General features: G+C 40.3%; 1 protein-coding gene across 36 annotated transcripts in view; it reads right to left on the minus strand.

Moving 5' to 3' along the window:
• The window catches only part of MADD (MAP kinase activating death domain), an 83,051-nt gene that overhangs the window by 58,690 nt on the left and 12,207 nt on the right, over positions 1-12,154 (minus strand). For all 36 annotated transcript variants that reach the window (XM_081855428.1, XM_081855427.1, XM_081855421.1 and 33 more), the window contains exons 2-5: positions 4,321-4,493; positions 2,721-3,335; positions 847-1,150; positions 392-523 (exon numbers count right to left, since the gene is read on the minus strand). In XM_081855428.1, the coding sequence (XP_081711554.1) occupies positions 392-523; positions 847-1,150; positions 2,721-3,335; positions 4,321-4,382 (1,113 nt within the window). In that variant the 5' untranslated portion in view covers positions 4,383-4,493. The remainder of the gene's footprint in view (positions 1-391; positions 524-846; positions 1,151-2,720; positions 3,336-4,320; positions 4,494-12,154) is intronic.

The raw sequence follows: 12,154 nt of genomic DNA on the forward strand, positions 1-12,154 counted from the left end.
TTTTACAATTATTGGCTCTTACAGGAACTACACTTCTTGAATCACAGGTTTCCTGCAGGAGTAACATGACCCTTCAATCTTCTAAAGTAACTGTGGACCAAATTGCCTATATGGCATCAACAGCTTTGGAAAAAAATATAGCATATAACCACAGATATAATATGGAACATCTCAAAGTAAAGTTTGCTCTTTTCTACACTGTCTGCCATTTCTATTCCTATCATTAAGCTTCACTGTGATTTGTAGGAGCATCTCAGTAGTTGCCAGGCACATTGAAAAATATGCATTTTAATTTAGACAGGACAAAACCCAGCAAGAATTCGACTGTTCTCCTGATAAAAGGTTTCAGCAGTGTCACAGCAGTACATCTGTCACTGAAACGATGGCATACCTGCTCTGCAGAAGCCATACAGGTAGGAAGGAGTGGAATCACTGGGAACATGTACTCCAGTGGGTAGATCATAGCCACAAATGCCATGACAGACATAGAGAGCGCATTATAGTCCCGGGACTGCAACACCACCTGCAACCAAGGAAACTCTTGTCAATACATCCATACAATTATTATCTCATGATAATAAGCTCTTACTTAGGCTTCTTCCCATGGGCCTTCATGTGATAAGTATTCTAATACTGCAAAAAGTTTTCCCTAATCAAATACTATTTCATGCAGAAGCCTCAGAATCTTTATTGCTTCTGTTAATAGGAAATTGAACATTATGATAAAAACATACATTCATCCTTTCACATGGTTTTTGTTAAGTTTCTGTTGAAATGTTGAGGAACAGACAATGCAGCCTCTACGTCTGAAATGTCTACAAGTATATTGACACATGTCCCTCTCACCTTATGTTCCAGAAGAATGCAGGATAGCACCTGCAAACATGCATCCACACCTAAGAGCTCCAAGGGCAGATGCAGGGGGAAATCCACCAGAGAGAAGCGGGATGGGTCAGGAAGGGCAAACGTCAAGGCTGGCTGCAATTCATGGGGTAAGACTTCCACATCCACGCGCTTCTGGCCAGCAACAGGCACAGGTGAGCGAAGCAGCCGGTAAATCCACGCCTCAATTTCACGCAAATCATGTAGCAATGCACTGGATTTCTCCTCCACTAGAAGTGAACCTGTGAAAATCCGCCATATTGTGTCCCTGTGTAAAAGCAACAAGATTAACCCCAAACACATATACTTGGTAGTTCTACTGAGAAACCTGCCAAAATACTCAGGCTGTGTGAATTCTTCCATAAGAAGTCAGACTAGGGCGCATACGCATGTCCTATTATTTTGTTAACAAAAAAGATATACCATTTGACTATTGTAAAACATTTAAGCTATTGTACAACACAGACCTAGGTGAAAAGAAGTATGGCAGAGCCTTAATTGCATCTTGTTGGAAGCATAACAGTCCTTGCAATGTATGGATCTATCTTTGCACTTATGTCACTACTAGAGGCTATAGCCCTGCTCAGTTTGCTCGACAATCCCATCTACCCATGCTTGCCAAAGCCACCCACTCTCTCCCTTACAGAGCTTTGGGCTGCCAAACCCTGCAGTGGATGTCTCTCCACAGCTTTCCTGAACTGCCAACCCACCACTTCTTGTCACACTATAAAACCACCTGTTGCCCACCAAGTAAACTGCAGAATGATGACATTCTTACATTTATATTATTATTATATTATTTTATTTTATTTTATTTTATTTTATTATATTATATTATATTATTATATTATATTATATTATATTATATTATATTATATTATATTATATTATATTATATTATATTGTAAGATAAGAAAGCAATTAAACTCGAAATAAATCAGATGCTTCTTTGACTTCAAACAAGTACCCCAGAAATTGTTATACTGTTGTGCAAGACAGAACAGTCAGGTTGATAGTCCCCAAAGATATTTAAAGGGTTTTATATAGCACATAATTCCTCCACTGTATCACACATATAGTCAATCTATAATGTATATTTTTAGAAGGTTCTAGCAGTTTTAACAGCATAAAATGAGGGGTGTAGAGTTACCAAGAACAGAAATTGTTTTTTAAAGAAGGAATCACAAATTCACTTTCCTGTGTAGTTTTGTATTAGAATGCTACAACTATATGTACCTAGTTCTCTTTTCATGATGTATTTTTGCACAGAACATGAGACTAAGCAACAATGCTCCCAGCACAGCCTACTAAACCAACTGAAGCTGATCCAACCAAGCAGATATAAGAGCAGGGGAAGTAGTCACTTTCAAAACCACAAAGTAACTAGAACATAGGGAACAACTACAAAACTGAGCTGATTACAGACATTACTGGTTCAACTTAAGGCACAAATGCAAATTGGGAACCTGGTCCACTAAGAGGTATATGACATCCTAGGCTGGCTAAAATATGTAAGCACATAGTACAAATCTTCTGCAATGGGTGTCAAGTTTTGGCACACTATCAGAAGTAAGGAAAGCAGTACCACTAGGTAGGGTGTGTGTGGAAAAGGACAGCATGGTATGATACATTCATGCCTGCAGTGACTATTCCGTTGCACTAACTCTGTGGCCTGTGTACAGCCTGCAAGTCCTCTCATGTGCCTTATGAAAAAACAGTGATTCTGTGTCTACTCCCTTTTTCTTGGAAAATAAGCACACTTCATCAAACCACAGCAGAAAATGAACTGCATCATCTAGATATGGTATTAAAAGGGACGTTTGCATCCCTTCATGTACCTCTGCACGCCTCGAGGGATCCCAAGCTTCTTGCCCAAGAGTCTCTCGCTGCAGCAGTCCACCAATTTCTTCAGGGTATACAGACATTCACGAAAAGTAGAGAAAAAGGGATAGTGACTAATGATGCAAAGTGAGGTCAGGGTGCTGTTACGAGAACGGTGGGTGCCTTTTGCAGAACGTTTACTACGAGGTGATCGAGTAACATCTGGCGCAGACTCTGTGCTTGGTGGTTGCAGAGAACCACCGCTCTCTGAACTCTCATTACCCCTCTCTTCTTGGGTAGTGGATGTATCCCCAGACTTGGGTGCTTTCTGCCCATCTTGGGAACGATGTCTGCCACTGCCTTCTCCCTTCTCCTTGGGCACACGCTTTTGGAAAGAACGGTAGAAGTTGACGCATATCCCATAGCGAGTGATACCAGAATCTTTATCAGTGAGTGTAAAGACAAAAGACGTATCATCTCGCAGGCTCATCCGTTTCTGTCGCACACTTAAACATCCCTCTGGCTGGCAGAAGAACACTACATCAGGAGGAAGTGGAAAATCACTGTGATCTTCTAATGGGTAGCGGCGCAGTAGTTCAGGTGTCTGTGCCACACTATCACTGCTTGGTTGCCTACAAGCAAAGCAAATGCAAGATTACTTGATACTGAAACGCCATACTGGTTACACATTTGAACAGTGGAAATACGAGAGGGCCTATTTCTGTAAGTGGGAGCTGCAAGCACCATGACTCTGGGTTGCAATGTAATTAGGGCAATGAATAGTAAGATCTGCATCAAAAACAAATGAAAGCAAATTTGTGCTTGGCGAGGCTCTGACAGGGTGGCCAAGGTACTCGACCCAATCAAAAAGCAATGTGTGAAGGTAGGGCAGTAGCTGCTTGCACAGCTTGCTGGATGGGAAAGCTGACACCAAGAAGAAAGGACGTTGAAGACTAGTGACAAAAGGAGGCCCCTGCCTTCACAAAGAGAGAAGTGGCAATTGTCAGAGGAGCTTGATAACATCTTCTAAAGTGGCAGTTATTATCTGTGTGGTCTGTACACACAGGTGGACATGTTTTCAAACAAGAGCACAACAGTGTTCTGTTTCCCTCTCCTCAATTAGCATATCTCTCTCTCTATATATATACATGCTGCATGAATGCACCACTGCCTCAGATGCCTCCAATGGATGTTCACTGGTAAAGCTGTAGGATGCCCTCTCCCATAGCTACTCCACCTCACTAGGCATCACTGGCCAAAACACAACTCTATGTATGAGGTGGCTAGCCTGTGGGCTGCATCTGGCCACCTAAGGTTTTTTTGTAGTTCCCTAACACCCTCCCCCCTTACAATCTGTCATTTAAAAAGTAATTTTAAAATTATTTTAATTGTTTGCTCGTTGCTCCCTTAAGTACCCCCCTGTGATGCCCAAGGGCTTTTGTGCTACCCAAGCCATCTAAAATTCATTACGTAAATTTAAAAGGCCACGCCCACTTTTGCTTTTTGGCCACACCCACTTTTGCACCCAGAGGGTTGACAATGGGCCTGGAGAAGTTTATGAATATATATGTGACAAGGGTCATTACTGTGTAAATTCCATCTAGGTTGCTACTGTACCTGGCCCCAATAATCACAAGGTAATCAAGTAAGCGAGGACAGCTCCTCTTCTTCTGCACCATTGTCTTTCCTCCTTCACTATGTCATCTCAGTAAATTCTTCCCTCATTGGACCAGCTGGTTTCTGATAGCTACCTCAGAAAACAGAATGCTCATGGAAACTGTGACATCAACCTACAACAAAAGATATTCAATTCAAGGTCAGACTCATATTCATCAATAACAATGCTCTGATCAGCACTTTCAGTATAAGCAGCATATTTGTCACAGGACAGGCTGTTCAAGCAAAATATCCACACTTCCATCTCTTAGTATGAAATATACTTGTGAAGGGTAAACAACAGGGAAGTCTTGTTCACAGAAGACAGCCTCCATGAAATCACTTCAAAAGATTTGGGGTCACTTGCTAGAACCACAGCCGGACAAGGCTTACACAGGAAATGGGGTTTTGTGAACTGACACCAATACGTGAGTGATGGACATACAGCTGTCCCAATTTCCACTGCATTGTGACTGGCACCGTGTGCTACTAACATAGCAGGAGTTGCCTTCACACAACTTAGAATTAACTTGCAGAGTCCACTGTCTCTGGATGGGACTCTGGTTGCTAGTTTAAATGGATCTGGGGGGAAAAGTTTATCATCAATTAATGAGGATGGTTATATCTGAAACTCTGCTTCTCTCTTACACAAGTTAGATCCAATTATTCACTATGTTCAAATTAGGACCTTAAAAACAGGAATTGGTCGAAAGCCCAAATTACATGTGACTTTAACTATATTTCTGCCCTTGAGTATAGGGTTTCCCTTGCTGCTGTGAGGGGACTTAATCTGGGTTGGGATCTTAGCGGGGAGGAGGGCTTTAAGACTTTGCCTCCTGCTATTATCCTGGTCCATATTAGGCCCCATGAGACCATTTTTTGCAATGCAAATTTCAAGTGTGGGCTATCCCAGCATATCTGCTTACATTGCTAGGATAACAACCTTGATGGCAATTTTTTAAACTGTATTAACCATAATCAACCAAGGCAAAGATTGTAAAATTATTGTTGAATAAGATAAAAAGAACATATAAAATTGATAACACAACACAATTCTTAAAATACACAATTCATAACAATTCACAAAGCCATTTACTAATAGCAGTGGCAGCAATAATCATTTTATCTGATTGGGTCTCTCCTTCCCTAAAGGCTGCCAAAAACAGTGTATCTTAACCAGTCGCCTAAAGATATAAAGAGATGAAGCCAGATGCACCTCAGTAAAATACACAATTCATAACAATTCACAAAGCCATTTACTAATAGCAGTGGCAGCAATAATCCTTTTATCTGATTGGGTCTCTCCTTCCCTAAAGGCTGCCAAAAACAATGTATCTTAACCAGTCGCCTAAAGATATAAAGAGATGAAGCCAGATGCACCTCCGTACAGAGGGAGTTCGACATGCAAAGAGCTACCGATGAAAAGATCAATCTTTGGGCTCCAACACCACATTCAACAGGGCATCCTATGCTGATCTCAAAGCATGGACAGATTGATATGGAAGAAGGTGTTCTTGCAGATATTTAGGTGCCAGGAAGTTTAGAGCTTTTAATATCAAAGTGAGCACCTTGAATTTGGCCCTGAAACAATTTGCAACTGCTGCAGCTGTTTCAAGAAATGAATAATATGCTTGCTCCTTCCAGCATTCTTGCTATAGCATTTTGCGCTAACTGCAATTTTCAGGCCACCTTCACGGGCATATTATAATAGTTAAGCTTAGAGGTTACCAATGCATGAGTAATCATGGCCAGGCTATCTCTATTCTGCAACTGGAGGAAAAAATGTTTTTTATAAGTGTGATAGGATATATTTTGACAAAATTTGACATCTTTTTGTTGCTACTGTACGTTATAAGTGCTTATACGTTATTAGCTTCTTGCTAATACAGTAGTGAAAAAGAAATGCCTCTGCTGAAAAATAAAACAGGCTGAGATGTGGAAGCAATCTTATCTTGGGCACCTGAAATATTATAACTTTTCTACAAAAATAGAAAAGTAAATCTCTATTGTGATACCATCTACAAAGCAACACTTTAGCAGAATGTGTCTTGGGGACAGAATGTGTGTGATTTTCAAATAATCACAGTCCACACAGCAATCATAATCATAGCTTATTAGTGCAGAATCATACTGCACTTTATTAGTTGGAAGATTGTCTGTGTCTCAAGACCAAATGGAATCAGAAGAACCTTGAATCAGCTAGGTACTTTAGATACTCTTGCTAAGCCCAAATGAGATGAAACATGGTTAAATTCTATTTTCATATAACTTACCTAAAACCACTTACCCTATAAAGCCTAGATAACACATATAGTAGTACACAAATATGGGCTGATTAATCTGATTATCCATTTATATAAGCAAATCCTTTTCGGCTCAAAAAGTTTCTCATTTACTGCCAGTCCACTGCAGCAAGTTCATGAACCCAAGTTCTATCCACAGATACAGTGGTACCTCGGGTTACAGACACTTCAGGTTACAGATGCTTCAGGTTACAGACTCCGCTAACCCAGAAATAGTACCTAGGGTTAAGTTCTGTTCTCAGGATGAGAACAGAAATTGTGCTATAGCAGCGCGGTGGCAGGGGGAGGCCCCATTAGCTAAAGTGGTACCTCAGGTTAAGAACAGTTTCAGGTTAAGAACAGACCTCCAGAAAGAATTAAGTTCTTAACCCGAGGTAGAATCATGGAATCATAGAGTTGGAAGAGACCACAAGGGCCATTGAGTCCAACCCCCTGCCAAGCAGGAAACACCATCAGAACACTCCTGACATATGGTTGTCAAGCCTCTGCTTAAAGACCTCCAAAGAAGGAGACTCCACCACACTCCTTGGCAGAAAATTCCACTGTCGAACAGCTCTTACTGTCAGGAAGTTCCTCCTAATGTTTAGGTGGAATCTTTTTTCTTGTAGTTTGGAACCATTGCTCCGTGTCCGCTTCTCTGGAGCAGCAGAAAACAACCTTTCTCCCTCCTCTATGTGACATCCTTTTATATATTTGAACATGGGTATCATATCACCCCTTAACCTCCTCTTATACCACTGTATACTGCAGCACTGAGAACTGCAGATGTCAGAAACACATTTTTGAGAAGGAAAAAAATCATTTTTTTTATTAAGTAACAAACACATAAAAGTGACCATTAAAAAACACAGAACAGAGAAAAGTACAAGTCATTACCCAGAACAGCATTCGGCATTCAACATTTATTTCTGGAGAGTGTTACTTCACTCAGGGAGAATATTTATCTTTTCACTTTCATCTCACTACATTCTCATTTCAGTAGCTTCCACTGATACATAAAAAAGCAACTGCTTACTCTTCTGATTTTATATTATGTGCATTCAGTTACTTTCATAAACAACAGAAAACAATATATTCATTCATATGTCACATGTCATAATTCCATAGCCTCCATAATTTCAGACAAATAAATTAGGAATACTCTTGCATGCTTATAACAACCTTTTTACACTAAAGAACATGATCTGATGGACAAACTAGATGTGAAATTAACAATGTCATTGCAGTTAATATATCTAGCCATTTAAATTTAAATAGCCACTAGGGGACACCAATCAGGTTCACAACCACAGTTCTGGGAGGAGACTAATCTTTCCCCATGCACCATAGTCACAATTCCAACAGTACTCCCCCTTGCAGTTCCTATTTAAAACTACATATGTTTCTTGAAATCATGCAATTAATCTAATGTCTAGTTTTTCTTGAATATCACTGCCTTCTGAAGCAGGAATATTAGTTTTTCCTTGCGAAAAAAACAAGCAAAAATGTTTAATGGAACACTTAATTTCACAATAGATCTAGCTGTACTTACTATACAATGGCTTCAACTTGCACATTCCGAAACTTTCCTGATATGCAGGTAAGTGAGGGTTGAAGAGAAAGCATTTTGTCTTAAACAAGCAAAAAAGAATATACTTGGCTCTGCTCAAAAGACTTAAAAGCAAAAAGGATGCTGTTTCATATGTCTCCTGTATGGTGCTCCTGACAGTTATCTATCTATCACATTTTGCACCCGTTGCAACTTCTACATCATCTTCAGAGGCAGCCCCACATACACCATTTTCCAGTAATCTAACAGAGAGGTTACCAGAGCACATACTACTATGTCCAAATTATCCCTGTCCAAGAAGGGCTATTGCTGGCAGTAAAAATACTTTTATTCACTTAGCAAGTTTTTATTTGAGTTAAGCCACAGATTCAGCTTGTTGAGATATGCTGCATATTATTCTGTAAGGACAGGAGTACTGGTATCAACATTTCAGTATTTCAATACGTATCACAATAGGTTGGCTAGAATATAATCTATAGGCACAATATCTAACAAGAAACCTGAGCATCTTTTAAGCTACCCAAGTGTCTGGCAAAAGCCTTAAGACTGCAAATGGTTAAAAACATCAAGCACTAAGCATTTTAAGTGCTGGATTCTTTTTGAAATAAGGGAAAAAGTTTTATTCTAGTTATGTAAATGATAACTAGTTCTCTTCCCACTCAGAATGGGAAAGGGGAACAGGGCTCATCAAAAATAAATAAAGCCTTCGGAAATTTCATGAGAGTGCAAGACAGTTAAGAAGGCAAGATATGAAAGGGCACAGATGCTACAACTTCATTTCTAGTGATGTTAAAAATATATTGCCTTTGCAAAAGCAGTGACATGATGACAGAAACACTCTCCCTCCAGCATGTACCGTATTCAGTTCCATAATCCATATCACTGCCTCTTCCACAAGAGATGCTCAGCAGCAGTGCTTTTTTTCCCCAGGGGGTACTCAAGGGTACACAGTACAGGCACCTCTTTTTGTTGTTGTTAAAAAGTGTGACACTGTAACAACTTTAAGGTGAGTACTGGCACCTATTTTTATAGAAAAAAAGCACTGCTCAGCAGTGTGCAGGGCAAAATAAGCAGTTGTGTTCCTCAACAACACTCTCACATAGACAGAGTCAATAAGCAATAATTGAATGATAATTCATTTTCTATACTGCTTAATATATTAAAAAGATCTCTAAGAAGTGTACAAAAAACTGAAGCAACAACAGACAACTTTTTTAAAAATTACAAAAACAGAAAGTTATATATAAAATGTTACATTAATACAAAGTTATTAATATATATAAAGCATATCAATTCATTTTCCTTCTGACACAACCTCCCTCTCAGCCTCTGTTTGGACGCAGTGTCCAAACAAACTCCCACCTCATACACAAAAGAGAGTTCCTGGAAACAGTAGGAATCACCCTTGTCTCTCACTTTTTATGGGCAGGCCCAAGGTGGATGGTACTTCCTCAAGATGCCCACAGCAGTGTCCCATTCAGCTGGGGAGCAAATACCTAAATCAATTAGAAGTGTCACACACTGAGGAAAGCTACCATCCTTGCTTCACTGCTGTACATAGTATGGTTATCATTGGTGTAGTAATTGTTTGGTCTAATATTACCACACATAGTACAAGGTTTCAGCTTTCTTATAAAGTTTTTTTTGCCTTTCAGAGCAGAGCATGATGACTGTGTTTTCATCAGCAAGTGCCCTGGCCATACAACCTTCAATTCCATGCATACAGAGACTGGATAACAGGAGCCTCAGGTAATCTGATTCAGATCAGTCTCCATAGCAACTCAGTCTCTTGTCCCTAGATCACAGCCCATTGGAACTATTTATAGAGCAATTGCAATCTCCCCGCCCCCCACACACCATGCACACACAAATCTCTCAGCACCACCCACATTACAAACAAGATTCACTTGGGCACAATAGCTGCCTTCAGCTGGCAATTAAACATCACGTTCACAGTATCAGGAGATGCATATGACAGTGTGACATTTTCACTATGCACTTCAACTTGCAAGTCACAAAAGCTTTCCCCCTCTCCCCGTGGAGGATAGAAATCAGATTAATTATCTCTTATTGTGAACTAGGCTACTTTTACTGAGCTTAACTGGGGGGGGGGAATCTCCATGCATCACAGAACTAGTAGAAAAGAATGAAGGGGGAAAATTGGTCAAGAAAATCTGGCTCATGACAGAAGTAAGCCTGAATGCCTGTCCTGAGTAAATACACATTTTTCCTCAAAGAAGCTAGAAGCAGGAGGAAGAATGTGAGAGGCATGAGAAGATTGGAGGTCTGGAGACTGTAGGCCAGTGAGCAAAGGGGTCAGACAATTGCCACATCTAGAGTCCAGAACAAAAGTAGCCAAGATACAGTAATGCCCCTGGCTCCCTTAGCCCAAGTCATTGGGCTTCAATTCTCATTAACCCAGTCAGCATGGTCAATGGTCAGGGATGATGGAAGTTTTAATTCAACATCTGGAAGACGTCACATTGGTTATCCTTGTTTTAGAGTCCTAGCAGAGTGGCTATTCTTTTAACAATTGCATAAAGATGAAGCTGTATCAATTTTGGCTTCTACTGTCACTGCAGCATTGTGACCTGATAGGCCTTAAAAGACCAACAAGGGCCAAGAAGCAGAGGAGGATGGATGCTGATTGAATGAGCCAGCTACTTCCTTGGCCGCAGGCTTCTAATATAGAATACATAGAGCAAAACAATCTTGCCAAATACTGAAAGACAGTCAGTAAAGAATCTGACCTTCAAATTCTTTGAGCTGACTGCACCAAAAACAACAACCATGCAGCCAAAGGAGAACAACTGAAATTTTCCGTAATCAAAAATGGCTTTTCTTTATGCATCAGTGCCAAGAAGCACAGTTCACATCTTCTTAAACGAACAGCTATATAATCCAAAATTCAATCATGGGGTAATCTCATGTTCAAATATTATGTTAACTTGACACCTACTACTTGGATGAGAATTTTGTTCATTCCTCATTTTAAAGTGAACTGACTCAATTCCCACCTCCTGGACATACACAGACCAGAACACAATTATCCTTCAGACTTCACACTTCTCCAAAATTTATGATCCAGTTCTTAACTCAAAGAAATGCATTAAGTGTTTTGGAAGATGGTCTTTGGGACCATATCAGACATCACATCACAACTAGTCACTTTGGACTCCACTCTGGACCTTTTATTGATCCCTCTGAAACAAAGGAGGCAGGTTGTACATAAAGACTTAGTAATACTGCTACTCATGATGGCCATATGTATTGTCAAAAATGTTAAGATATATTGTCAAAAAGGTCCACTTAATCCCATTATGTGGTTGACATTCAAGCAGTGGCGTAGCGCGGGGGGTGCAGGGGGGGCCGGGCGCACCGGGCGCAACATCTGGGGGGGCGCTCGCACTCGCAGCTCTCTGCCCCTACTAAAATCCACGGGTTAGGGGGCGCAAATTACTTGCCTTGCCCCGGGTGCAGACAACCCACGCTACGCCACTGCATTCAAGACAGACTCGAGTATTGCTCCATTTGGTTGTAACTAGTTAGTGTTGCAAATTGGTAGTGTTAAAACTAGCTGATATTTAAGCATCCAAGAAATGCTCTTTTTCAACATTTTATGTTACCTGTGATACAAGATAAAACTCACAAGCCAATATTATTCTCTAGAATTGACTGTAGGAGCATAAAGTATATTTAAATTTCCTTCCCCCAATATACTCTGATAGTTACAATAAAGGTATCAACTTTTCTGGTTTCTCACAGCTATGAATGACCAGATTAAAAAGTCATTCTGCCTCTTGTGCAGCCACATAAACTTTGTGTGTAAACAGCAGACAGCTTAGCTGTCAGCCGAGATCTAAATTCAGGTAGGTAGCCGTGTTGGTCTGACGCAGTCGAAATAAATTAACAAAATTGTCCAGTAGCACCTTGAGACCAACTA

This window comes from Podarcis erhardii (genome assembly GCF_964252035.2).
Source record: "Podarcis erhardii genome assembly, chromosome: 1".
NCBI classification, from domain to species: domain Eukaryota; kingdom Metazoa; phylum Chordata; class Lepidosauria; order Squamata; family Lacertidae; genus Podarcis; species Podarcis erhardii.